The sequence below is a fragment of the Tachysurus fulvidraco genome, chromosome 2 (genome assembly GCF_022655615.1).
Source record: "Tachysurus fulvidraco isolate hzauxx_2018 chromosome 2, HZAU_PFXX_2.0, whole genome shotgun sequence".
Lineage (NCBI taxonomy): Eukaryota > Metazoa > Chordata > Actinopteri > Siluriformes > Bagridae > Tachysurus > Tachysurus fulvidraco.
Window position 1 is genome coordinate 36,344,872 of NC_062519.1, and position 27,835 is coordinate 36,372,706.

Genomic DNA, 27,835 nt, shown 5'->3' on the forward strand with positions numbered 1-27,835 from the left:
GTAAAATACGTATCTTATATGGGAGTCGGCTGTTATATAATTGGTGCCCCACTGCCCACTCCCCAGGACTTGTATGACACAAGAACGAAACTTCACTACTGACTCTTCACACACTGGACACAACCTCTTTCAGCTTCTCCCTTCTACAGAACTTTGTTTACCAAAACTGCCAGACACAGGAACAGTTCCTTCCCCAGTTAATCAATCACCCCGGTTACCAACTCACAATTATATTCCCTGCTTTATATCTATAAGTACTGCATTATCAGAATTGTCAGTAATCACATCATAGTAGTAGTAGTAGCAGTACAGTATAATGATCATCATTATATGTTGCACACACTACTGCTGCTGCATATTGCACAATACTGTTATCTGCATTACCATGCACTCTCACACTTCATGTACGTAACTGATCAGTCATATAGTCTGTATTCATATTTAATACTTTGTGTAATACTAAACGTATAGTATATAGTATATATAGTGTTATTTATATCTGTACTTTTGAGAGTCACAAACAGCTGGAACCAAATTCCTTGTGTGTTTCAACACACTTGGTCAATAAACCTGATTCTGATTCTGTTTCTGATTCTGATTAATGTTATCCTGAAAGAATCGAGACAAATAGCCGACTCCTGCTAAAACAACAGAGTGTTGTCAAATTCAAACTCAATAACCACGCCTTCAAAGCTTGAATACTGTAATAAAACAAATAGCAAGCAAGTATATGTAAATATACATAGCACATACATATATATAAATATTTCAATGGTTATCATTGTAGCTTACATTTACAACATTTGGCAGACAGATTTGACAACATCCACTGACAAAGGTTGTTCTGTTAACGAACCATAACAAAAGTTTTCTTGGTTTTTATTTTTTTAAATTATAGATGCAGTTTTCCTATAAACAACAAACATGGTTTGCCTGCCAAGATATAAAAACTCATAAAAACTCACACACATGAGACAAACTCATACATGGCCACAGACAAGTGTAAAAAAGATTTTATTAAATGACAATGTGATTATAACAACAAACAAAAGAAACAAACTGTAAGGCTTTCTTAAGCACAAATTGTATACAAGCTTGTATTTTTCTTATTTTTGAGCAAACTCACAACATTATTTGAAATAACGAGAGTAGAAAGTAACATTACCAAGACTATAGCCTTTCTCAGGCTGGTCCTCTCGGGCTGAGAAGAGTTAACATGGTCAATATAACAAATTTGCTTAAAATGTAAATAGTGTCGTAGAAATTGCACATCAACTTGAATAGTTAAGACTTTGCATATTTCCATTTTATGTGTAAGAAATTTCAGAATTGTAGGGCTGTGTTTATTTCCAGTTAAATAAAAAAATCCAGATCCCAAATTTTAAATGCGGCCCCAGACTTTAGCACCAAACTATATATGCTGCGTATATTATGCAGTAACTACATTAATAGTAAGTTATATTAATAGTAAAAAATATTCAGAAACTGTAATGCAAGTTGGTGTCTTCCTCTTCACTCTGCAACACAAGCGAAAATAACAAGCCTGTTTCAGATAAAACTCACTGAGAGTAGGACTGATATTAGAATTGAATTTGCAGACAATAGTGGAAGGGACAGAAGTTGTGTAGTTTGAACAATCCTGCTTTTCTGTAATTCTGGAAATGTATGTGTGTTTATGCAAGTCTTATAAATGCTGAATGCTTCTTCATAAGAAAACAGAAGAGTCTTTGTGTGATTCACTTGTGTACCTCATCAGAGTCTTTCATCATGGAGGCTTGTAAAACTTCCAGCGTATTAAATATATCGTCAATAGATGCCCCTGTATCCTATAAAAACATATAAATAACAAAGTGGGTGACACCATAACTTTTACTAATAGAAACATAAACAAAATTGGTCCTTACCAGTGCATCATTTTTCTCTTCATATATGTTCTCCTCAATCATCTTTTTATCATCATCATGATCATCATCCACTATGCTATGCATGTCTGTGAAGTCTTTAAGTGTAAACCTAAAAGAAATGCGTTGTTAGAAGTTTGCTTAACCAACGTCACAGCTCAGATGGGTATTTACATAAATGGGGTGAAGGGGAATATGTGATAGCAAATGTACATAAGCATGGGTTAAAAATACAGATAATATATGTATTGATGATGTGGATCCATGAAATAACTCAGTTTGTAACTCAGGACTGTTGAAGTCTTGATTCTGATTAGTCAACATGTCTGACAATTATATGGTCTGAAATGAACAGGTTTATATTAATGTGCTCTAAAATAATTTTGTTTCTATAGCAACAACTAAAACAGTCAAACTTGCATGCTGTTCAAAGCCAAATAATTTTTACTAAACCCACAAAAAACCTATTCTCATCATAGTAAGGTATTAAACGCAGTATTGGTTAGAGTCGCTGTGCAGTATTTTCATCCTGTTAGGAGTTTTAAAATACCCTTAACTTACATATATGTCCTGGCTCGCTTTTTTCCTGAAAAAGATGATAAAAAGCAAACATTACAACAACATAATGTACTTATGAAAGGAATACTCCACTGCTATTCAACCTAATCAACCCCATACACCATTTCAACATGTTTCCCTTCCCTTTACTGAGGAAAACAAACAGCACATCTGATTACATGAAATGTAATATTCTTTATTGGCAATTGTTATGGAAGCCGTTAAACACAATCTTATAGAAAGCTTTCATTAAAAATATTTTGGAACTGAGTTCTAAATGTAAATATGAAAATTAACCAATTTTTTTCAACAGGACAAATTTCTGATGGTCTGATTGCACATCACGCAAATATCTCAAAACATGATGGAAATTGTTAGTAACAGGAATGACTTTTTTATTGTATTGCTTCAGAGTTGGATAAAACTCCATGAGAAAAGCTTTGATAAGACTTTCTCAAACTATCCTTAGAGCTTCAAGTTTATTTCTCAGTAAATGGAAACGTCTTGAGTACATTATTTCACATAATCTGACATATTTCACAGATGTGGTAAATAGATATTAAGTGAAAAAATAATGTGTGTGAAAAAATACAATGTTTCTTTAAGCAATAGTAAAAAGGAATAAAATGCTTTACTCACGTAACACAACTCCAAAAATACAGCAAGCTAACACGGCACAAATCAGCAGTGAGAAACAGGTAAAAACGATGGCTGCCACTTTGGTTGGTATTACGTTAAACACTAAAATGGGAAAAGAGTGGGAAAGATTAAACCTCCAATTACTGATGACACAATTCTACTTTAACTGAATCTAAAATGAGGGTTATCCTTTTTCTTGACCTCACAGGCTTTCTATTTTTGTCCAAATGGGCACAAATGTTCATAAGGTACATAGGCACGTGACCATCACAGCCATATGTAGTTTTTCCTCACATTTATGTATATGTCTTTGTATACGCAAGCATTGAGTTCTTTTTTAATGGAACTAAGGGGCCTGAAAATTCCTCCATATTCATACTTATGGGCAATTCTAGGCCATTTTGTAGAAACATTATGATTAGTGTGTTCACCCTGAAAATTCATGCACTTATCTGAAAAAACTTTTTTATGGAATATTGGACATTTCATGGACTCAGTGGTTATAGCTTTGCTTACTTAGTGGAAGAGGGACAGGGATACCAGGCGTTTAGTGGAAGAGGGACGGGGATACCAGGCGCTGATGCTGTATGAGAAAGATTTTCAAGATGGCCAACACCATTCTGGTGGACAACTCAGCCATACAGTTGTATTTTAAATTATCCCATGTTGTGTGATTTATTTCTCATTATTTCTACACTAAAGCTGGTTGTGTTGCATTACATGTATTTGACGTCATTTGCCATTGACTGGGAAACGACTTATTCTTCTGGTCATCAGAAAAACAATTGTGTTCCATTTGAGACAATATACATATTTTAACTGCATAGTGTTTACTACACCATCTGGGACACAACTATAGTTTGCCAAGGTTGAAAACTGGAGTGTCCTGCACAGAGACCTGACAGCAACCACAGTTAAACCACAATTAAAATGCTGAGTAATTGTGATTATAACGGCCAAAGCAGGACTGGCTTATACTTACTAACCATGATGTGGAAGTTGGAGGTTCATCAAGCACATATGGGTGTAGATGGTCAGAAGTGCACATACTTTTGGTTGTATAGTGTAGTCCTACACCAGAGCCAAATGGTCCATGACAAAATTTTCAGCTTTGCATTTAGTTCTGCTAGTTTGACTCTACTCAGTTTTAACTTATTTTTGTGTTAATGGGTAAACAAGTAGGGACTACAGTAAAGTTTACAGAGAAAATGACAGTAAATGTTCTGTTACCTTCATGACTAATCAGAGTCTTTGTACTTCTCACTCTTGTAGTGTTGTCAAATGAGTTAAACGCCTCGCAGCGGTAGAACCCAGCACTAACACTGTTTAGGTACAGCCTGACTCAGCCTGACTACAGGCCTGAGTTGTCTGAGTAGAATGTGCTGTAAAATTACCCTTTTCTCTCCAGTTTTGTGTTATTGATGAACCAGTCATACTGGATAAGCGTTCCTCTCTCCACAAGGCAATACAGCCATACACCCAACACTTCAAAGTCCTTCCCTACAGCTTTTTGCAGTCTCATTGTCACAGTGCCCCCTACTGAATCTGTTAGCGTGATAGAGCAAGCGGGTCTTGGTTAGACCATCAGAATGGACAGATCATTGCTTTTTTTGTTTGTTTGTTTGTTTGTTTTTTACTGTGCCCTCAAGATGTAAATTTGACTGGAAAAATTTTAAACATTAAAGACAAAAAAAAAGTTAAATAAAACATAACTTCATATAAACTCTCAATAAAGAAAAAGTAAAGAAGCGAAAAATTCTAAACTTAAATGGTAAAGAAAACTAAAAATACATAGGTCTATCAAAGCAAATGTGCTTTAACAAAGTATTATTAAAGAGTGGCATACTTTGGCATACAGTTTATGGTTAAGTTTCCCCTCTAAAACATTTGTATTTATTTTTCTTTGATCTTTTTTGGTTGATGTATGACATTATAAGTAGAATATGATCTGATATGGTTTAGATTGATTTCAATTTTTCCCCCACAAAAACCTACCATTTTACTAAAGGTGTGTACACTTTATACTTTATCTACTATGTACTGTCTTGAGAACTGTATTTTAAGAAAGAAATATAACTGTATTTGATTTAAATTACATACCCACTTTAAGGTTCAGCTCTCTGCTGTGCATTGGATATTTCCTGTTGTTTGCTTGGCAATACACTGTGCCCATGTCTTGGTCCAGTGCAATAGGCAGTGTAAATAAGGCATCCATGTGTGGACTGGTGACTGCATGAACAATGTGATTGTTTTTGAAAAGGATAAAGTTTATGGGGGGTGAACCTTTTGTCACATGGCATTTTACACGAGCGCTAATATTTCCATCTGTATTCTTGATGACCTCAATTGAGATTTCAGGCTTTGACAGGTGCTCTGAGTTGGAGTAAAGTGGAGGAAAGGTGTTAAAAAAAGAGACAGGAAAAAATTATTTTAGAATTCTATCATCATCATCATAACAGTATGTTAAAGAAAGACAAACTGATTAATTGATTTAAGGACACTTCCACCCTGAAATATATTAGATATGTTTATATTGAAATATCGGTGATTTGTTTTTGCTCGGTTTGATTTCTGATATTTTTTGTTTTGTAGATTCCGCCACACTGGTGTCACATTGATTGTATTCAATGATACTGTGAAGACAAAGCACAAAAAGGATAATAGTCAATGGATTTACAGTTAAAGCAGAGACTGTTTTGAAGTTTGGCCATAGTTAGGATTCTGTGAAATGACAAGAGTGATGGCTTTGACTCACTCAGAACATAAAAGTTAGTGTTTCTGAAGCTGATCTGTTTGAACAGACTGTACAGATGAAGAGATAATGATAAAAGCTGGACAGACGAAAGTGCTGCTGCATCACTGACTTCACACAGAGATGAAAAGGGCTAAAGCTCACTGCGCTAGTATCAATAGGTAGTCAAACAAGATTGTGCATAATGGAAACAATTAGCTCAAGTGAAAACTAAAAAAGTCAAACTAGAATTTCATTGAAAAAAATGAATAAAGATGCCATAGAAAATCTCTTGCCTACTGTAAATAAAAATTAATATGCAAGTTTTTCAGGGTAGAAGTGTAAGCAGTAATCATCTTTCAATTAGCAAAGGAAAATTACACAGATTAATCCAAAAACTGCTAACACCCTACCTTTAACATGAACATTCCTTTCTTTAGATGTGCTGCTGTAATAAAATGTCTCATTAAGGTAGTTTTTAGCAACACAGACGTATTTTCCGTTGTGCTTATTGGAAAGGCTTGAGATATGCAGTACATTGCTGTCATTGTGGATCAGACTGTCATTCAGGAACCATTCATATGATACATAAGTTCCGCTAGCTATATTACACTTTAAAGTCAGATTGTCTTTTTCCCAAAAATCTTCTGAACTTGAGGGGCTTGATATGATGTGTGTACCATTTACAGGCACTGAAACACAACAAAAAAGAGCAAAGTTCACTGATGAATCATGGCCTCTTGTAGTTCTTCAGCTTGTGATAAACTATGAAAGTGTAAATTAATCCAATTAAATTACAAGAAAGTTCAAAAGACTATAAATGCTAATTTGCACAATTATTTAACTTATTTCTATATGTTTTAGTATTTAACATATTTTCTAAACTTGAGCTTATGGATAAAATGAATGATGTTGCTTTTACATAGCTTTTGAGAGGCATGTTTTTCTAATCGATTTAAAAATACAGTATTTAGAGATTGCCTATGTAATATAAAAATGCTTAGAACATATCGATATACACAGCATTAAATGGGTATATGTACCTTTTTTCTTAATAAATTGTACACATTCATTCCCATTCAGCTTTGTAATGTAAATCTATTTAACTCCTAGGTTTGTTTTTTTTTCACAGCCGACGTCTGCTATATTTCATCCTCATTTTTTAACTTACCCAATACTTGGAAGTCTGTCCAGTTGCTGAAGGTAGGACTGATATTTGAGTTGTTTTGCACGCTGGCATTGCACATTAACCTTCCATCATGAGCAGGAGCTACTACAATAACAAATCTTGCTTCCTGTTTGCTGTGAGCGCTGTACTCGGCCATAGGCTTATTTAAATTAGCTTCATGAAACAACTCATAGAGAATAGTCTCGTTTGTTTGGATATTGTCCAGTTTGCAGAAAAATTCCACAATAGCTTTAGTAACACTTATCAAGGGACCACTGAGTTCAGGTTTACCTAAAATAATCTGAGCATCTGAAACAGGAAATAACACGATTACAAAACAGTGCACTAACTCAATAGACTGAGTTGATGTTAGATATCATGGTCACTTACCCGCCTTCTGCCACATGGCACAAAAGCCTAAAGAAGAAAAAAAATACTTCATAACAAAATATATGATATATTTAATAATTGCCATTAAAAGAAGGAGTTTTTTACCCATGATAACCAGCAGAAAGAAAGTCCTTTGGTTCATTTTCCAGTAGGATGTATCAATGCTTATTTCCTAAGAATCAGGCCAACATGTATGAGACATGTCATTAGATTATATGCAGAAATGACAAACTTTAGTCTTTCAGGCAGTCACGCACACACACTTATGCATGTACACTATGAAGGGCACTCCCCATACTGGCAAGAGATTGATAATGGGGACACACCCTATCAAGTCTTTCCCTACTTCACCATGTGCACTGGGCTGATAGGAACGTTTACCAATTTGAAGGTCTTAGCTGTATTGCACATTATAAGTGATTTTTCTGTTTGTACTCTCCAGACAACAGCTAGAACAATGCTGATATCTTCAACAAGTAGAACTTGATGCCCACAGTTTGGATGGAGATGCGAACCCCCAACCCTGGAGGTGTGAGGCGAACGTGCTACCCACAAAGCCACAGTGCCCCCCTCAAATTAAAACTGTACAAAAAAAAAAAAGACCTTGCAGTGACTTTAACTTTGTTTGGCTCAATTCCAAAATCTAATCGGTTCATCTGGAGGCTACATCGATGATTCCATATAAATCCTACAAACATTTAACCAGACAATATTAGAGATATTGTGCTAACGAGGATCACAAATCTCAATTGGACAGGTGTGTTGATAGACAGATGGACAAAAGGATGCACAAATGGCAAAAAAATATATACCCAGAAAGTAGGCCATGAATGTGTAAGAAACGTTTTTGAATAACAAACAGGAAGAAGGGTATTGAAGAAATCTGTTACAAGTGTTTGACCTTGTTTTGTATAAATGCTAAAATCAAATCATCTGCTACTTACTGTTATAAGTCCATATATATTCCTCCACTCATTCTTGAGATATTGTGCTAATGAGAATCAGGATGAGTTAATTTTTTTTTTAGAAATAATCATCTAGTAAACATATTTAGACATATTCAGTAAATATTTTTATTATGTCCATCGTAAGTGTTTCTTCTTATACAGTGAAAGTGATTGTTACAAACTGGGATTGTCCAAAAATATTCTAAATAAGTTCTCGTCTTAATCTTTATTTCTCATCCTGGACATAAGTACTATGTAAGTACTAAGTACTGAAATCTCTCAGCTTTTATCAGTGTTCTCATATTTTGCAATGATCTCCAGATTGAGTCACTAAAATATTATCTATTAAATAATACAGAAATTTAATTTGATCAAAAACAAACAAATAAACAAAAAACAACTACAACAAAAAACAAACAAACAATACTGTTTCATTGGTGGCTCTTGTCTTGACTGACCTCCCCAAAGCCTTAACTATATATCGGTATAATTTTGTCATTACATAAAGTCCACCCCCCCCCTTTTTTTTTTACATTACATTCTTGTTAATTTTCCAATAGAAGATTTATAAGAAAGCAGCAGTTCCTAAATACAGGGTCAAGGATATTGATGACAGGACATCAGAACACTTTTTGTAATATTTGTTTGAGTTCTCCTCACATTCTTAATGCAGTTTTTCCCAGAGAAAAAACTTTGGTCTCTACTTACAACACTGGCTTTGGAAACAGGAACGAAATGCAAGATAGAGACCACTAAGATACAGCCCATCAGGACATGGAGGAGGCATCTTTACCCGTCTGTCTGTCATGTTTCTTATCACTTTAGAAATCTCCTCCACTTGCATTACCATTCAGGCTAGGCATGTTTAGTGTGTGTGCGTTCGTGTGTGTTGAGATATCTTTTATTTCCTTACAGATTAACAAAAGTCCTTATGGTAAGGACTTCTTGAGCATAATAATTGATACTACTACTAATACTATTATTATTATTATTATTATTATTATTATTATTATTATTATTATTATTATCATCATTATTATTATTATCATCATCATTATTATTAATAATAATAATGATGATGATAATAATAATAATAATAATAATAATAATAGTTAATAAGATTAATCACAGTAATATAGTGTATGATCAAAACAAAGGAAGTAGATTTGATACTCGAGAACTGCTGCAGAAATCATAAAGACTTGTCTTGTGCCCTTATTCACAATCTGCTCACAGTGAACATGATTTCAACACATTTATTACTGTTTGTCTTTATAATGCCACAGTTGTTGCGACACAGATGATGATGGATTCTTGTTTGAGTCTGTCCACATTTTCATCATGTTTATGCATGAGATTTGATCTACAAGACAACTGATCAGTTTAGCAATCATGCCTTAGCCTAGACCTCCGTGTCCATGAACAATGTTTCCATCTCTTCAACATATGGGTGGTTCCTAGTCTCCGGTTTAGTGTGATGATTCTCAGGGCTACAAAGTAAGAGATATGAGTTAATAATGTAAAAGTCAGTCTGACCTGTGTCAGAAATGCTTAAAATAAAGACAGATCTTACCTGATATGTTCATGACTGTGTACACGATCTAAAAAAAAACAGAGACATCAGTGTTCATAGTATGTATCCTAGCACAAATAAAAGAAATGCCATCAGTCAGTGGGTAGTTTGAGACATACGGTTTGTGTCTGTGGGTACACGCTCGAGGTTTATGCTCCTGAGGAGACAGCAAGCTCCGCCCACAATCATCACGAACAGAAAGCAGCAGAAAACCACAGCAATGACCTCTATAGGTGTTGCTTCTAAATCTTTAAGATAATAAACCACAGACCAGTGATCAGGACAGTACTGAAAAATATTGAATAATAAAAATTCAGACTTAGACCCTTGATTTGCATAGTTATGCTGGTTCTGACTGCCTCATTGTGATACCTGGCAACAAATCCTGTTTCTAATTCTGTTTTTAAAAAACTGTTCATGTTACAACGATACATCTTGTAATGCAGTATTTTGGATATTTTTCTCTTTCACACATCTGCTCTGCTCATATAAACACAGGTTTTATGACCTCATCGTAATATCTTAACGTTTTTAGGCAACTTACATACTGTAAGAGCTCCACACAGACAACATTTCTTTAGAATTTTTGTAAGGAGTTCAAGCATCACTGCTTTCTAACAGTCAGAGCTAAAACTGTAGCTTTAAATTTATTGTTTTAACATTATTCGTACAGTATGTTCAAAATTTGTTCAATCAACTCACACTATAATAAAGGAACTTCTTTATGGTAAGTCTGTGGTTAACTTTAGGCGTGTTGCACTAGGATTGTAATATGAAGGTGTGGCAAAAAAAAATAAAAATAAATAAATTACCTACACGAATCAGTATAACATTTATTAATCTGAGCTTACCAGTAAATTCATATGTTGTAGCAGTGTTTGTTTGAAAGCGGGTTGTTGAATCTGGAATAACAAAACCATTAAAAATTGTTAATGACAATTTAAAAACACAATATAAGTAACACACTAGAAGTGTTATATAAATAATGTGATGGATAATGTAATTACAATATAGCTAACATTTAACATATAACATTTTATGGTGTTAGGTATGGGATGAGTTCACTATTTCATTCTCTACCGAATTTTAATGAATATTACCTAGCATAATCAGTCATATCTAGCTTATGTTAACAAAGTGTTAGTTAATCTTTTATAGCCTGGCACATGACATTTTTGTCAGAAAAGGGTGCCTTAAGAGATAAAATACAGATCCATATGCAGGGATAACATAAAAGGGGTTTTATTTAGGGAAAGAATAACCAAGGGTAGAGACAACAGGGAACAAGCGACAACAGGGAACAAGCGACAAAGGGGAACAAGCGACAACAGGGATCAAGTGGCAACAAACAAAGAGACAAGGACTCAGCAAAAAACAGACACAAGACAACTGGTATAAATGAGGAGAACAATCATTGAAACACAAGGAACAGGTGTGCAGAAAAGTGGACCGGATTAAGTATAGGGCGGGGCAAACACAGTTGATAAACAAAACAAAAACAAAAGCACATGGCACAAGACAAAACATCCCCCTAGTGTTCATACAGGCAAGCCCAAACTGTTCCTGACACTTTAATGTGCACTAGCTAACCAGAGGTGATGGGGATTACCAGGGTTTGACAGTCAATGGAATAAAGATTCAGTCCTACCTATGGAGCTGTACAGATACGTGTTTGATTTCAAAAGCCATTGTATACACTTTTTTTCCCTAATTTGATCACCTGCCAGTTCTCATCAATCAGACAAATCTCCTAAATATCACTTCAGCATCCAAGCAGGGAGGGCGAAGGCTAACACATGCTTCCTCTGAGACAACCAGGTCGGTAGCCAGCATCACTTATCAAACTGTTGCTCATGCTGGCAAAAGATGTTGAGAGGAAAGGACTATGTCTTGTCTTCTGCATACATTAGCTCACAGGTTCCAGCTATTGGTTAGTGTCCACAGTGATTGACAGGTCAGAGAGTGTATATCATTCCTTGCACTCAAAGATCACTCAGTCTTGGTTAGCTGTGGTAAAGTAAGGATTTCAACTTTTGATCTTTTGATAACAGGGTGAACTCTTTTCTGTTTTCTTTAGAGCCCCAGCTCAGTTGATTGGAATACTGAGCCCAAACATACACATTGTACTGACATAAATTCTGTAGTTAAATTCTTTGTATATCATAACATAGAAGCACACAACATTGCATAAGGAATTTTATTTATAGCTATGTTCCACTCTTGACTGATAAAAAGCTTATTCATTGTCTTGCCATGACCTTAAGGCATTTCTGTAGATGTTTATAGGAAGGGTTGGCTTGGCTTTTGAATGTAACCTGATCTTACCTGACATCTCCACCAAAACATCCTCACTCTCCACCCAGGATGAGTTAGAGTTGAAACTGTCCCTCGCTCTACAGCTGTAATACCCCAAGTTCTCAGGGTTGATGTGTGTGAGAACTAGGAACTGGTCACGTTGGATAAAAGTAAGTGAATTGGAATCCAGGGGAATGGTGGAGCTGTTGAAGGACCATAGGAAGAAAGGAAAAGTCCCTGTAGTGATCACACACTGGAGCAGGGCAGCTGTCTGTACAGAGTCTAATCTGTGCAGATATTCCACTTGGACATGTGCAGTCCCTGTTACTGGAGCTGTGAAAAAATATACCCAAATGAATCATGTATAAATAAATAGTTAACATATTATATCTAAAATACATACTGTTACCCACCGACTTCTAGATTTACTGAGTTACTGAGAAGCTGCTGGATGTCATTCTCTGCTATGCACTGTACTGAACCCATATCCAGTCCTATTGTGACAGGCTGAGAAAACCAAGCTTCCAGTAAATCCACCTGCTGCACATCAACACGCTTCCCATTCAGGAGCAGCTGGAATGTCACTGGAGGGCTACCATAGGCCAAGCGACAACTGATGTTAGCATAGTAGCCTGAGCCATCATGGTAAACTGTAAAAGACAGTCTGGGATCTGACAGGTATTCTGTAAATGGTTAAAAAATGTCATTATCATTGATAGCTAACAGATTCCAATAGACAGATTTTAAGCTTTCAACATATGAAACAAGTAACTTTCTAACTTTCTTATGCATAAAGTATGAAATAATGAAATTAAGTATTGAAAACATTTACAGGGCATTCTGTTATAGGAAAAATAATCAACTGGATAGTGTGATGTGGGATATGAATATCACAAGTTGACTCTTTTGTATTTTATTTTGATTATTTATATTCCAATGACAGCATGGTCAAAAGGGTTTTATTCCACTTATACCCCACTTATGCAGCTTGGTAATGATTATAAAATTTTGTTACTATACTTTTCAAAAATTTTGACTTCTTCACGTAAATAATATTTACTTTTTACCACGACGGTGACCACCATACTACTGGAGACTCTGGTTATGTTTCTCATCACATTTTTGGCCATACATAAGTAACTCCCAGCATGCCTTTCATCAGCCCTGTCTACTGTCAGCATGTTTCCAACAAAATGATGATGAGGCGAGGGTGAGGTCACTTCCTGCATGTTGTGGTACCAGGAATAATTGAGGTGCGTCCCCTTTCTGGCCTTACAGCTCAAATTAAAACCCACTCCCTCATAGATGACAGGCGGGTTGGGATCAGGGATTAAGGAGACACCTTGGACGGGAACTGAGGGAAGAAATAAACATGGAGTTATAGCAATCATTGTACTAATTCTCTCAATGACACATACACACTTTCAGAAATAAACATGACATATCATTACTCACTCACTACTTCTAAGTGCACTGGTAGGCTTGCACTTGCTGTAGATTTTGAGAAGGCCATACTAGGCCCAGTAAGTTCTTGTCTGAGAAAAGATCCATCTGCACACCCTGTAGAGATTGAGACTGATACAGTTACATTTCTTACTATGTTACTATCTTATATAGGTTTTCTACTGCACAGCACAGCTACAGCATCCAGATTAAGTACCTTTGTCTGTTTCCCATTGTACAGTTGTACATGGTGGACAGCAGTGTATTAATAGAAGCCTTTATTTTGTCACATACAGTATTCCAACTCTGAAGGTTGGAATCAGTCTTTGACCCGATCCTCCAATCAACAACCCAGAGTCATAACTACTTGAGCCACCACTTCCCTGAGTATTTGTTATGAAACCATGTAATCAAGTATTAAACTAGTACTTATTAATAGAAATATAACTTATTTATTGTTATCAGTATCACAGCACGGTTTACGTCTTGATTCTGGATTATCTCTAGGTATTGACACATTTTTGGATGGAGGCTCTAAAGTCAGTTGTTGCTATAATGCAAGTGATAACAAGAATTCATTTATCTTGTGGACATACTACAAGATTACATTTATCAATAAATGGATAAAACATACAACTTGTAAATCAAAAATTTGTTGCAATATAAGAGAAAGAAAAAAAAATTTAACTTATTCTGTGATGAAGGTATAGGTATAGTTGATAATCAATAGTCTAAGCTATTTCTAGTTCCACCCATAAAGTCCTGTTCAGTGCATTTGGTACTGGAAAGAATTTAGCATGGATATTTAAAGGTACCTGACGATGATAAAAAGTGGGGTTATTATTAGTTTAATGTACTGTGCAGTGCTGCCAGGTGGAAAAACAACATGAGAGATTGAATTGTGATAACATAAATACTAGCAATGATCACATACACAGACAAAACTACAACACAAAATCAGAAATGACAATTAAGATGCCATTTGTGTTTTAAAGCATTAAACTTCTGTGATAAAAGGTCTTGGAAGAATAATGTCAAACTCACGTAGGACTGAAATCAGAAGTAACAAGAGACCTTCATGCATTCCTGGCTCTTTCACTTTACTGCTGGAATTTTAACTTCAGCTTGCACTTTTCAAGAATTAAACTACATTTGTGTGTGTGTGTGTGTGTGTGTGTGTGTGTGTGTGTGTGTGTGTGTGTGTGTGTGTGTGTATGTGTGTGTGTGTATAAGAGATGGGAAAGGCCCTAGGCCTTTACACTACTCCTCCCTGCCATGTGTAATCTATAGATAAAAGTGTTCTTTTTTTTTTCTTGGGGGTTGGAAGGGTTGCAGTAATCGAGCGGCTTCAGAAAACACACAAATTTGTCTAGGTCAGGAAAATGTAAGAAAACCATAGTAAAAAACCCCCACAAATAAGTCAATAAAATCCTTTTCAAAAGCATATTCTACTCTGTTGATGTTGCTGTTAGTGGGTAGCTGCTAGCATAACATCATTAGCATAACATTGATTTGTTTGTTAGCATTTTTCTGGTAAAACTATTTCTTTTATCAATATACGGATAATGAAAGTTCACATTTGGTATCCAAAAAAACAACAACAAAAAACTGTACAGATAACTTCTATCTAATTTTATAGGCTGAATAACAAAATTACTTCTCAAAACATGTAGCTCAATGCAGGTGTTTTACACACTTCTCTAAACTTGATGGAGAAAAGGGAAGTTGCAGCTCTAATTCTTAAAGCTGTAAACTGAGACTATATTTTGTTTGTATGTACATGATGCACCTGCAAAAAATGTTGAAGCTTAACAAATATATGATGAATATATATAATAAATACACACACACTGATTTTTTATCCTGAAAGGCACTACACAAAGTATGTGTGCAAATTAATACATTTGAAGCCTGTTAATAATAATAATAATAATAATAATAATAATAATAATAATAATAAACCTTACTAATTCTTAATAATAAATAATAATAAATCTTAATAATAAAGTTTCTCTCACAGTACTAAATATTTGTTCATATTTAATATTCATGGCTTATTTGCACATTGAAAGCATCTAAACAGAGACACACACACACACACATATATATATTTATATATTGACACACATTTATACATTAATAAATATAGTCATTTGTACAGTTTTTCCAGCTGTCACACTGCCTTTAGCTTGAGTACATGTAATAAAGGAACTTACATGCTACTTCTTCCCTGAGTTGAACCAGGCATATGATCTGATCCATGCAATTATTTCCATTATATCCATGCACACAAAAAGTAAGGATTCTGCAGGTGATTTATAAAAAATAATTATAAATCACCTGCAGAATCCTTACTTTTTGTGTGCAGAGTTTTGTTCATATAATGAGTTGGACTCCTTTTGTCAGATGTCAAATTTAGTAATCTCTTATAAAGATTCGCTGATGATTGACTAGGGTAACTACTAGGGTAACTACTAGGGTAACTCTGAAACATGACACTACAGTTGTACTGCCCTAGTTCATGGTAACTATGTTTGCTATACCAAAATAATGTATCAAATATATTAATAATGCAGCCATTACATTATTGTGGTACTTCATGTAACTATGTTTTTCTCGTTTGACATTATACATTAACATGTGTTACATTAACGTTACATTATACACTGTGTTTGCTATTACAAGTAGAAAAATATCAAAATATATAAATTGTAAAAAATGTTGAAAACATAACGTATTATGCTTACACTGCGTAGACTAGCTCATAGCATTTCATTTGCAGAAGGATTATAAGAGGCAGCACATTTGTAAATCACTAATTTGATCTACATCAAACATACAATACATTTAAGAGAACATTAAAAGTGCTGACACCTTTTGCTCAAGCATGACTGACAAAATATTGGACAAACTCAGTTTCACTATATATATATATATATATATATATATATATATATATATATATATATATATATATATATATATATATATATATATAAGCAGAGTGTAGCTTATTCTTTTGCATACAGTATGTTTTGTAGACAGTTGCATTATAGCTCCAAGGTCCATGTTGGTTAGATTAAGCAATACAGAGGTGAGACTTGTGCTCTCTAGTACAGAAGAATCCTTTCACTGCTTTGAGGCTGCTATTTTAGAGCGCTTGATGCTCTTCTGTCGCCTGAGCAATGTGGCTTGATGCTTTACCAGATAACGCTTGTCTGAGCTGCACTGTAACATAGAAACACAAAATAAGTGAATATCACTCTGTTTCAGACAAATGGCAAGAAAAGTTCAGTCTTTCCTCTGCTGAGCAGCATGCATTACAGTTTAACAAGTTTGCCTCCCGGAGTTTCTCCTGTACTATGGCTCTTTGTTTACCTAGCTTACTAATTATTAGTTACTGTGGCAAGATATAGTGTTTTACTAATTAAATTTTTTTAGTTGCTGTCTGTTTTATTTATGTACCAGTGTTATTGTGAAGACCTGGGAATTGTTTGCCCAGCAGGGGGCTCCCACCCTTTCCCATTAACCTGCTCACCAACCTCTAAAGTCGTGATACTCTATTTACAGAAGCTCAACAATATCCTGATTAATATTAGAGCAAACTTGTGGCAACGAAGGAAAATGTTCAATGAGTTGATCTCCATTTTGCTTGAATGGGATAAATTAGCAAATTTAGCATTTAGCAAATTCAGGGCTGTATTCATAGTTAAGGACATAGCAAGGAGGAAACACACAAATGTACACATTACTATTCAACCTTTAGAACTATTCTGTATGTGGAGTTAAGTAGCGGGCGAACATTTACAAATAAAGATACTCAGTTGTGTCCTATTCTCATTTTTTCTTAGTCCTGTTTTGGTCAGTGTGAATGTGACAATAAATTATGAAATACTATAGTACTTCACTGCGATATTGAACAGATATTTTTGGTATTATAAAATCAATAATTCTCCACACAGTTCCAGCATTTTCCCTCTCCTTAATTGTCCCTAGATGACATGCCTTCTAGTGCTGTTAGTTTTACTGGAGATGAATTTTTTATTTAAAGATTTTTTTTATTTTACCTGCTTTTTATTTGTTAGAATTAGAATCAGCCTAAAACTATTACTATATGTTCTAATTAATGTAGGGTAGACAATAAATTAATGTAATTATTACAACAACAACAGTCAACCTCAGTATATTCTCACTGTGGAACTTCCTATTTATATATTATTGTGTTAGTTTAAACTATAATATGTTCTGTTTTTGCTATAAGCTACAGCAAAAGAAGAAGTTTCACCTTGTTTAAGTATCTTGTTTAAGTATCTGTTTTGCGCTGTAAGCCGAGTCTTTGAAACCTATACTTACCATAACAAGCATGTCCTTGAGCCTCTCCATGGCCTTCTTATTGGATTGTCCACGAGACACATAAGACGTCAGAACAATACTGTAAAATGAAACACAGATTTGTTTAAAACATATACTGTACTGATATTAGATTTGACAATTAAAGGAAAAAAACGTTTCTATTATCATATGGGACATTTATTTATTTAATTGGCATTGTTTGGCTCTACATGTCCCCTAAGAGGGACATTTTGATGCACGTCATTACTAATGCATGATGACTTATCACCTTGATGAGGTGTTGCTCCAAAATTATCACCTGGCTTATACTGGAGCAATATTTTAGACAGCTAATGGAAGGAATATTTTTTGGAATAACTGTGTTCTGGTGACTTCTGGTGGCCCAGCACATTTATGACCATTTATGACATTTTATTCTTTTAACGTTACCCATTTGTATGTGCACAAATATGCAATCAAATACATAATTACTTACATCTCTGTTAATATGAGAATGAATGCAAAAGCTTCAGATGTCATGTAACGTATGCCTTCCTGTGCAGCAGACGGGAGTGTATCAACACAGATTTTGGTCACATTATGCAAAGTCTGGTTCACTTGAAAAGGGCCACAAATGCCGTTTTCACTGGAAACAAAAGAATAATAGCAGGAAGAGGAAAAAATAAATAAACCAATGTAAGCTGAATTGTTTTGTTTTAATTAATAAATTAAATTAAAAAATTTATGTTAATTGAGAGCTGCAGACCTTTTCAGTACGCTGACACAAAGACTGATGGCGGACATGATGAGGCCCAGCAAGAGCATTAAATGAAACAGAACCGAAGAACTGGCAGTTCTGAAAATTTTACGAGCTGGGTCGCAACATCGCAACAGATTGAACTAGGGAGAAGTAAAGAAAATATTTTAAAAATGACTTTTCCTCAATTCAAGAGATCAAGCATGTATAGACAAAATCACCCAGTACGGACATACTTTGCTGATGTAGAAGATTGCCACAAGCTTTATAATGCTGATGGCTGGCAGGAGAGGACAAGAAAAAACTCCCACCCAAGTGACTGTCTGACTGTACACCAGATCTAACACGTTCAGCTGGATCACAAACTGCTGTTTGCCCAATCTCCTTAACAAATTAGAGGATAAGCATTTCTCCACCAACAACCTACAACAAAACAATATGCACATAATTATACTACATACACACCAGCTCTTAATTTACTGTACTCATTCATCTGTAATGACATAAACGTATAAGGAGTCATACTTTCTAGGATATGCCACCAAGAACGTATTGCAGAAAAATGCCAAGAGTTGAAATATAGTGAGCTTATACATTTCCTTTCCAAACTCAGTCACTCCACACTAAAGGAAAAAAAGCAAAAACAAGAAAAACACAAACATGTGTTGCATCCATGATTAGTTTGCCTATTTTTACCTTATCGAATAAAACCTTCTTTGCAAATTTCAGCATGCATTTATGTGTCATTTAAAGTAGAGCATTGATTTCCAGTGTCTGGGGCCTACAGATTTTTGACTGTGTCTTATTTGTTATTTGTTTTCTTTTGCTTATACGAAACCTATGTAAAGTTACCTTCAAGTGTGTGATGGTAAAAATAGTTAGACTGCCTATTTATATATACAGGGCTCTCAAGTTTTGAAGACAGGCAAGAGTGACATCTCCATACTTGATAGCCCTGTATATATATTTGTTAGGGTTTTTTGCCTTGATTTAGGATTAGGGTTAGAAGAAGGAGTAGCAATCCATTTTACAATTAAATGCTTTTGATATAAATCTTTTGTGGACTAATCACAACTCACCGATTTGTCCTTTAGTTTGCTATACAGGAAGATGAGGTAAATGGCTAAGCTTCCGAGTTTCAGCACAATACTCCTGTTGGTATTAAGCACACAATCTGTTACAATGCAGTACACTGTATCAACACAGCAATCATGGCAAAAAGATTAGAAAACAATATACCAAATACTGCAGTCCTAATATTTAAGCTTTTTTTAATAGAAATGTTGGTTTTAGAGAGAATCAAAAAAACATTTGGAACGATTTAAAGATGGGATGGCGTGACCTACCGAACTAAACTGACATTAAGTTGTGTTGTGAGGGAGTAGTCTTCATACACTGTGATAGCAGAAAAAAAGTGTGGCATCACAAAATTGACTACTGTAATTGTAATGGGAGAAAGGTAGCCACTCAGGAGATTCTGTAGAGCTGAAGTTCTGTCGAGCTCAGGAGCCTGAGAGAGAGAGAGAGAGAGAGAGAGAGAGAGAGAGAGAGAGAGAGAGAGAGAGAGAGAGAGAGAGATACATAAAGACAAAATATAGGGCCTTAACACATTTTTTATTTCATCTTACTGTTGAAATATGTTTCTAATACAAAAGTACTCATCCTGTTCATTTAATTTTAGTCAATTTCATGGTGAAAAAGTTTGAGATGTTGTCTCATTATAAAGCAATAACAATTCCATGTCACATGCTAAGTAAGATGTTCAGCTTCTCCTATTTCTTAAAAGAATGTGATTTGTAGAACTTTCACCAGCCTTCTCAATAGAAGTCCAAATTCCACTGAATACCACTATTATTTATGAAGCAGCTTCAAATAAAATTTAATTGAGATAGGCACAGGCTCCCCGTGACCCAAGGTAGTTCGGATAAGCGGTAGAAAATGAATGAATGAATGAATGAATGAGTACATTTATATTTTCTGCCAAATAACAGCAATAACAGATATTATATTTAAATAGCTTATATTACCTTGGCTTTTTGTGATGCATGGCGCTTTCCTGTTACTATTTCTGTATTATTACTATTTGATTCCAGTGTGGTATAATGGATCAGATAGATGGAGCCACCCAGAAGAACTAACACCACAAAGTTGAGAACAATGCGCAGGGTGTACAGGAGAATCCATTGCTTTAGCGAACGCCCCAAGACTTTCTTACGAAACAGCTGCTCTTCAAGGTCCATCTAAAACAATAGGGTATAGAGAGTTTCAGTGATCTTTTTTGGAAGGTGAAATTTGAACTGATGCCAAACTCCTGATGTCCTTCAGAACATTTAAAGGGGAATTTTGCTTTGATCTAGAAATTCCACCAATTCCTTTGTTTTCGTTTTGATCTCTTTTTTCTCTCTTTTGAAGTTATGATGTTGGCATGTTTTCAAGAATCACAAAGGTTTCCAATAGGTCAAAAACTCTAACTGCTACTGTACAACATGCTGACATTTCCATAAGAGGTCCGGACAGCCGAGTCACTGGCTATTTTCAAGCGGCAGTTGAAGACCTACTTATTCAGGAAGCACTTCAACTAGCACTTCTTTCCTTATCCTTTGCATTTAAAAAACAAACAAACAAAAAAAAAAAACCTTTGACACTTTTTCATTGTAACTTTGAACAAATGTTTTAAACTCATGGTATCTTAAGTATGTAACCTAGTGAACCAGCATTAATGTATTCAGTGTTAGAGATTTAGGCACTTATGTACGTCGCTCTGGATAAGGGCGTCTGCCAAATGCTGTAAATGTAAATGTAAATAAGGAGGCGTCTGCAGTAAATATGTTGTTAATTTTGGAAACTACAGGAAACGACTGTCAGGGTGACTACTATAGAAAATTAATCTTCATTTGTGAACGAATTGAATTTTATTGAATGGAATTGGTGAATTGAATAGTGTTGTGGTATAAAACATTTCTGAGGCTGATGGTCAGGAACTCACCTTCAGTTCATTTCTTATTAGGTTGTGTTTAAGGAAGGCTGCTTCAGGCTCCCGGATACAGAAATCCCATCCACAGAAGACCTTAAAGCTCATATTTGAATTGAAATTAATGCCAGTCAGCCATGTGTTCTTGTAACCCACCACCATCCTGTAAATGGGGGAAAAAGGTGTGCTGTCTTTTTTTTCATCACGTCAAGAAGAAGAAGTCAAGAAGCTATTATTGTCATTTCAACCGTATATAGCTTTTACAGTACACAGTGAAATGAGACAATGTTTCTCCAGGATCATGGTGCTACAAACCAAAGACAGAGCTAAGGACTTAGTAAGTAGTCCTAGCCACATAAAGTGCTACATAAAAGATTACATAAAGTTCAAGTCACTGTGTGACCTGGTGTAAGCAGTGCAGGACAACACAAAAAGACAGAAAGACAGTGCAGGACAAAAGACAAAAAATACACACAGTGCAAACAGAAAATACAAGACATTACACAAAAGATAATACATAAAAGACAATACACAAAAACAGCGCCGACCAGTGTACATACTGTATGTTTAATCAATGTTGCATTTGAAGAAATACTGGAATAAACACAGTATTAACAATTAACAAAGAGCAAAAAACAGACAGCATGTGCAAAGAGCAAAAAACAGTGTGCAAAACAGCATGTAAATAGTTTGATGGATGTATATTGGAAGAGTATGTATTTGTTGTAGGTCTGTGCAGTCCATGCAGTGTATGTGCATGTGTGTGTTGTGCTCAGTACGTTAGTAAGGAGTCTGCTGGCTTGTGGAAAGAAACATATATATATATATATGTGTGTGTGTGTGTGTGTGTGTGTGTGTGTGTGTGTGTGTGTGTGTGTGTGTGTGTGTGTGTGTAAAACTTAGTCACCACTATTCATGAGTCACCCCTGTATTCTTTTATCTTATCTGAATTACTTCAGTAAGTGTACACTACAAGGATGTTACACAACACTGCAACATTGTTGTGTAACATCCTTGTAGTGTACACGTTTCATGCCAGATGCCAACATATAACTGAACTGAAGTAATTCTTTAGGAAAATAAAAATGGATTATTTAATATTGGTATTTCATTTTGTTTTTGTCTCAGAGGCAATATAGCTGTTTTTTGTTTGTTAGTTTGTTTTAGTCTACAATTTGTCCCAAAATAGAGATTTTCACAAGGTTGAAATAGAATTTAACAGGAAACATGGGACCACACATAACACTGTTGCCAAACTTATTAACACATTTATAACAAAGTATTGAAGTCCAATCGAGGATCAGACATCCATGAACATAAAAAAACTTTCTTAAGCATGCAGAAGAACTAGCATTATACAATACAATACAGTTTCACAAATGTTATTACTTTATTTTAGATTAATTTATGTTAATTCACGTTATTACCTGTAATTAATTTGCAGCTTTGCTCTGCTTCTATACTGTGTACAGTTATGTCCATTGATAAAAATGTCATAAATATTCTCAGTAAAAGAATGATGTTATAGTAATAAAAAGCTCTGACCTGCGTATTATCATGATGAGATTAAGGAGCAGTATGGTGAGCATTCCAAAGAAAAAGAGGAGAGCCGTGTTCAGACATTTTGTGCCTAAATCGTGATTTGTGTAGAAACCATAGAAAACTGGAGATCGTTCCATAAAGCCCTGGAAAACACAAAGAGTTGGACCGAAAATTATAGTAATGGAAGTGATGATTTGAGTCTGGATATCTTTAAAATTACACAGAGGCAGGTATTATAGTCAGAAAATATGTGAGGATTTCAAAAGGCTATATATTTGAAATTTTATTTGGCTGCACGCTGTCAAGATCCTCAACACCACATCATCAACTGGAGGGATCTCAAATCAACAGTTACAGGACAACTGACAGCTTAGTTAACTTGGCATTGATAGTAACAGGTGTAATAATACCCATAGGATTTTTTGATGTTTTCATTTTTTTTAGTTCAAATATACCTTTTTTATTCAGGTTATATGAAGCATTTATCTAGAATATAAATTGGAACTATAACTAACTTGTTATGGAAACTTAACCAATTAGTCACTCAAAATTTACCATTATTATGTTCAAATTATCAAAGAAACCATGTTGAACAAAGAGCATGGAGAAACTTACTGAGCCCAGAAAAATGTCCAAAAATGTACCATTGTCTCTGAAGTCTTGGAAAACTTAAAAAAAACAAACATTAGCTGTTAAACAAAACCAGCAGAGACATCCTAAAATCTTCAGCATTTAACTCTTCACTATACTCACAGGGCATGTGAGTGCTTGTGGTCCTGCTGTACAGAGTGGGACTTAAAACAGAACCAGCAATGATGGCACAGTTCAGAAAGTTTAAGAACAGCAAGTACCGAAGGAACACAAAGTACGCCTTCACCCCGACACCAAATCTCCCTGTAGATGAGATGAGACCGTGTGAAAAGATAAGATAGCAACACAGGAACACACTACACAGTATACGCTATAAACAGTATTCATATATACCTTCGATGTTATGGAGGGTGGTTTTCCACAGCAGTAATTTTGACATGGCCCTCCTCATCTGCACCCTCATTCGACGTCTTGCAGTTTCCTGACTCCACTTCCATGACGCCCAGTAACCAATTCTGTGTCTCTCTAAGTTTTTTCTATCCCTGATTAAACACAAGTAATGACAAGCAATTGTAAACCAAAATAACTTGTCAGTTTGAATCTTACACTTTTAAATGGAACAACAGGTTTGTGTTAGGGATGAGCAATGTAATATTTTCTCTTTATAACACCATTTAATTCACCTACACATTCATGCAGTTATCAGATTGATTAATAAAGCCGTGAACGCACTGTATCCTGCCAGTGGGTCAGATTTGCTACTGCGGGTGATTGAGCCATGATGGCGGGTGATGGCGTCAGTACGCAAACATTACACAGCCCTTCTGGTAACAACATCTACAGTATGATGTAATTCTATACATTGTGCTTCTGCCATCTGATGAGACAACTGCATTAATGGGCAGGTGTTCCTAATAAAATGAATAGTGAGTGCAAACTGGTATAAATAATTAAAATGTGTGTGTCAGTGTTTTCTTAAATAGAATGAAAGTTTTATTTATTTATTATTAAATGAAATGCTTAGTAGTTTCACAACAGAATGTCATTAAACTACAATAACTGACACAGAAGCTCTAAAAAAAACCCTAAGGAATTAGCAAATGAAGGAAGTCACCTGAGGATCCTCTTTTCCTGCATACACAGGGGCAACATCTTCAGTGGTTGACTGGGATTCCAGTGAACTTCAATTTCCTTTGCCTGGTCCTTGTTCTGCAGCCTTTTCTGTACACTGGGCAGCTGCTCATAGATATCATTCTGATAGTCCTCCAAGGAAAACTCAGAGTCAGCAGACACATTGCTCTGCTCTGAGGATATATGAAAAAAAAATATTTGAATGATAAATTCATGCTTACAAGTGTTTTGTTGGTGAAATTATGCCCTAATGAAATTTCATCAGCTGTCAGATTCCACAGCGTAACAGTACCCATTATGCTCCACTGACTCTCTCTCTCTCTCTCTCTCTCTCTCTCTCTCTCTCTCTCTCTCTCACACACACTCACACACACACACACACACACACACACACACACACACACACACACACACACACACACACACACACACACACACACACACACACATACCTTTACGACGTATCATTGTTACAGACAAGGGCGTCGATTTGGGTAAGGACGGTAGGGACATGTCCCTACCAATATCCAGGGAACACTCAATTGTCCCTAGCAATAATTCGACCAAGCCTCAGGGCTGTCAAGTGTCACGCATTGAGAGTGACAGTCACGCATTTCGGTCTTTTGTCCCGCTCTCCCGCCACACATTGTATTTCTCAGGCAGAAAATCTTTTTGACTATTATCATATATTTAATAAGCCGCAGCGCCCAAAATCTAGCAGTCCGCACCGCTGTCTCTATGGAACCGGGCAGGAATAAAGCGCGTCTGAGTTCTTAGTCGAGCCTGACACTTATCAGCCAATCAAAAAATAGAGGCTACTCAATAGCCAATCAGAAAATAGCACTATCTGGGTAAGATTTAACACAACAAGCAATAAAAAAAAACTTTCATTAGAGAGGGTATTTTCTTTCTCATCACGAAACGGCTTGTCTCTGGACGGGACATTGTCCTCAATCATGACCCTAAAAATGGCTGGGCTTGAGCCGAACTGTTTTAAATGGGAGCATTACAAATGATAAAGGAGTCCAAAAAGGCAACAAACACTTACAATAAACACCACCAGTCATAGTCTCTCTCTCTCTCTCTCTCTCTCTCTCTCTCTCTCTCTCTCACACACACACACACACACACACACACACACACACACACACACACACACACACACACACACACACACACACACACACATACCTTTACGACGTATCATTGTTACAGACAGAGTTCTATAAAATGCTAGATAGTGTTGATGTTCAGCTTAGGGACAGGTTCAGTCAACCAGATCAAGATGTTCTGCAGAAGTTAGAGAAAACTACTGACTGGAGAAGTGAGTGACATTGTTGATCAGTATCCAGAACCGAACAGTGACAATCTAAAAGTCCAGCTAGTCATGTTTTTCACTCTAGAGACAATTTTGGATCTAGTACTGAACTGGCTAATATTCTAAGAGGAATGTCAGTTGAATTGAGAGGCCTGTTTGACCAAGTTGAAACCCTTGTCAGGCGGCTTTTAGTGGTCCCAGTGACATCAGCTAAGGCTGAAAGAAGTTTAAGTGCTCTCCGAAGACTAAAAACATGGCTCAGAACAACAATGACACATGTGAGACTGAACAGTATTGCTGTTTGCCATGTCCACCAAACTGGACAAAATCGATGTGAAACAAATATGCCAGCAGTTTATTTCTGGTAATGACAGACGTAGACATGTGTTTGGCTTGTTCAAATAGCAAGTTACAGTACACTTCACACTAAGCTCTCAGTTTTTATGATGTGGCTAGTTACCAATTATATATATATAGTGTATAGATATATAGTTGTTTAATTCACAAAATTAAGTCACTAACCTTGTGTTCTGTGATGTAATGTGTTGTTGTTTTTCTGGAGCAGATCTGGAGGAAATCTGCTTGTTCAGTTATTTTTTTTACTTGCTCTGCTAGAATTCTTACTGGCATCATAAAAAAGTAAAAAATAAAATAGACCTATTGTATATCTGTTGTTTTTGACCTGTGTAATCTTAATAAATAATGTTATGGCGCAAAAAAATACTATTTTAATTATTGTTCAAGTCGAGTAAAAAGCGTTAAGCTTTCATACTTTTGTGACAATGCGGCTCTGCAGACCAATTTTATTTCTGTCATCACCAATGTCAAAATCAAACTTACGCCCTTGGTTACAGATATGAACTTATAATAATATATTTTCATAGATTTTTACTGGTTGAATTGGCACACTTTACTTCATGAGAGTTAAACATATTAGCTTGTTTTTTATGCATGAATGGCTTTTAAAAAGGTTTTTTAGCTTTCATGTGTGTGTATAGTTGGAAGTTTTAATCTTTTATGCATTACTGGCTAAATGTTTTCTTTTCTTTCATTTTTAATGCCTGAATTGCTACAGCCTTGTGTGAAAAACGCAACCACATGCGTGTTTCTGAACAAGAGGAAGTTCAGACCTGAGTGAAGTCTAAGACACTGAGCAGTGAAATAAACACTCGATGAAGTCAAATAAACTTTCAGATATAATTCAGCAAGATTTTCTTATTTCCATCCAATATTATTAAAAAAAATGCAAGCTTGTCTATGACTACATGCATAAAAGGTCTAGACATACACACACATATGCAAGATACTTGCCTGATAATTGTCTCTCGTAATTGACAGGTGTGGACTCCATATTGTCCAACAATCCAACAATGTAACGTATCAATAATACACTTCTTGCATTTTATTGCACAAAACTTGTTGAAAATTTAAAATATGTCAGTTGGCAGCTGTATGGCGCAAGCTCAGGATGCGGTATCTCCTTCTTGTTAAAGCTACAAGCGTCAGTGCTCACAGGAAGTCAGTCATATGACACACATTGTAGATGTG

At 35.5% G+C, this 27,835-nt stretch overlaps 3 protein-coding genes across 13 annotated transcripts; all 3 read right to left on the bottom strand.

Moving 5' to 3' along the window:
• Positions 1-997: 997 nt before the first annotated feature.
• Positions 998-7,693, bottom strand: si:dkey-93h22.7 (low affinity immunoglobulin gamma Fc region receptor III-A). Of its 5 annotated transcripts, XM_047810137.1 has the most exons (10): positions 7,493-7,683; positions 7,388-7,414; positions 7,001-7,306; positions 6,243-6,521; positions 5,199-5,471; positions 3,099-3,200; positions 2,463-2,487; positions 1,905-2,013; positions 1,749-1,826; positions 998-1,517 (listed from the first exon to the last, which is right to left on the bottom strand). In XM_047810137.1, exons 1-10 carry the CDS (start codon positions 7,527-7,529, stop codon positions 1,479-1,481), a joined length of 1,275 nt encoding a protein of 424 aa, XP_047666093.1. In that variant the 5' UTR covers positions 7,530-7,683; the 3' UTR covers positions 998-1,478. The 5 variants fall into 5 exon arrangements, 2 of the variants coding, with proteins under 2 accessions (XP_047666093.1, XP_047666094.1); XM_047810138.1 differs by lacking the exon at positions 7,001-7,306 and having other exon boundaries at positions 7,493-7,693; XR_007139951.1 differs by lacking the exons at positions 998-1,517; positions 1,749-1,826 and adding an exon at positions 4,329-4,643 and having other exon boundaries at positions 1,998-2,013; positions 7,493-7,679.
• A 1,883-nt stretch (positions 7,694-9,576) lies between these two features.
• LOC113653489 (protogenin A) lies at positions 9,577-14,845 on the bottom strand. 6 transcript variants are annotated; one of them, XM_027163112.2, is made up of 9 exons: positions 14,690-14,845; positions 13,658-13,762; positions 13,263-13,556; positions 12,616-12,885; positions 12,233-12,535; positions 10,759-10,809; positions 10,027-10,155; positions 9,908-9,935; positions 9,577-9,824 (listed from the first exon to the last, which is right to left on the bottom strand). In XM_027163112.2, the coding sequence occupies exons 1-9, from the start codon at positions 14,727-14,729 to the stop codon at positions 9,737-9,739; spliced, it is 1,308 nt and encodes a 435-aa protein (XP_027018913.1). In that variant the 5' UTR covers positions 14,730-14,845; the 3' UTR covers positions 9,577-9,736. The 6 variants fall into 6 exon arrangements, 5 of the variants coding, with proteins under 5 accessions (XP_027018913.1, XP_027018946.1, XP_027018918.1 ...); XM_027163145.2 differs by having other exon boundaries at positions 13,662-13,762; positions 14,690-14,717; XM_027163117.2 differs by lacking the exon at positions 10,759-10,809.
• A 900-nt stretch (positions 14,846-15,745) lies between these two features.
• tmc8 (transmembrane channel-like 8) lies at positions 15,746-27,797 on the bottom strand. 2 transcript variants are annotated; one of them, XM_027163224.2, is made up of 16 exons: positions 27,599-27,797; positions 24,953-25,142; positions 24,232-24,380; positions 24,001-24,141; positions 23,863-23,915; positions 23,251-23,390; positions 21,721-21,868; positions 20,762-20,974; positions 20,081-20,244; positions 19,814-19,886; positions 19,260-19,357; positions 18,971-19,157; positions 18,744-18,877; positions 18,474-18,623; positions 17,999-18,077; positions 15,746-16,873 (listed from the first exon to the last, which is right to left on the bottom strand). In XM_027163224.2, exons 1-16 carry the CDS (start codon positions 27,636-27,638, stop codon positions 16,775-16,777), a joined length of 2,058 nt encoding a protein of 685 aa, XP_027019025.2. In that variant the 5' UTR covers positions 27,639-27,797; the 3' UTR covers positions 15,746-16,774. The 2 variants fall into 2 exon arrangements, with proteins under 2 accessions (XP_027019025.2, XP_027019016.2); XM_027163215.2 differs by lacking the exon at positions 27,599-27,797 and adding an exon at positions 25,422-25,524.
• Positions 27,798-27,835: the final 38 nt, after the last annotated feature.

What these genes read in the sequence shown, in the direction of transcription:
- si:dkey-93h22.7 (XM_047810137.1), bottom strand. Translation starts at nt 7,529, where the DNA reads ATGAACCAAAGGACTTTCTTTCTGCTGGTTATCATGG. An exon ending in TGCCATGTGGCAGAAGGCGG is followed by an intron (nt 7,307 to 7,387) that starts GTAAGTGACCAT and finishes TTCCTGTTTCAG; the next exon opens with ATGCTCAGATTATTTTAGGT. An exon ending in GACAGACTTCCAAGTATTGG is followed by an intron (nt 6,522 to 7,000) that starts GTAAGTTAAAAA and finishes GTTGTGTTTCAG; the next exon opens with TGCCTGTAAATGGTACACAC.
- LOC113653489 (XM_027163112.2), bottom strand. Translation starts at nt 14,729, where the DNA reads ATGCATGAAGGTCTCTTGTTACTTCTGATTTCAGTCCTAC. An exon ending in ACTTCTGATTTCAGTCCTAC is followed by an intron (nt 13,763 to 14,689) that starts GTGAGTTTGACA and finishes CAATCTCTACAG; the next exon opens with GGTGTGCAGATGGATCTTTT. An exon ending in TGTTTTGGTGGAGATGTCAG is followed by an intron (nt 10,810 to 12,232) that starts GTAAGATCAGGT and finishes TTGTTATTCCAG; the next exon opens with ATTCAACAACCCGCTTTCAA.
- tmc8 (XM_027163215.2), bottom strand. Translation starts at nt 25,482, where the DNA reads ATGTCCCTACCGTCCTTACCCAAATCGACGCCCTTGTCTGTAACAATG. An exon ending in CACAAGCACTCACATGCCCT is followed by an intron (nt 23,916 to 24,000) that starts GTGAGTATAGTG and finishes GTTTTTTTTAAG; the next exon opens with TTTTCCAAGACTTCAGAGAC. An exon ending in CTTAATGTCAGTTTAGTTCG is followed by an intron (nt 19,887 to 20,080) that starts GTAGGTCACGCC and finishes TAATACCAACAG; the next exon opens with GAGTATTGTGCTGAAACTCG.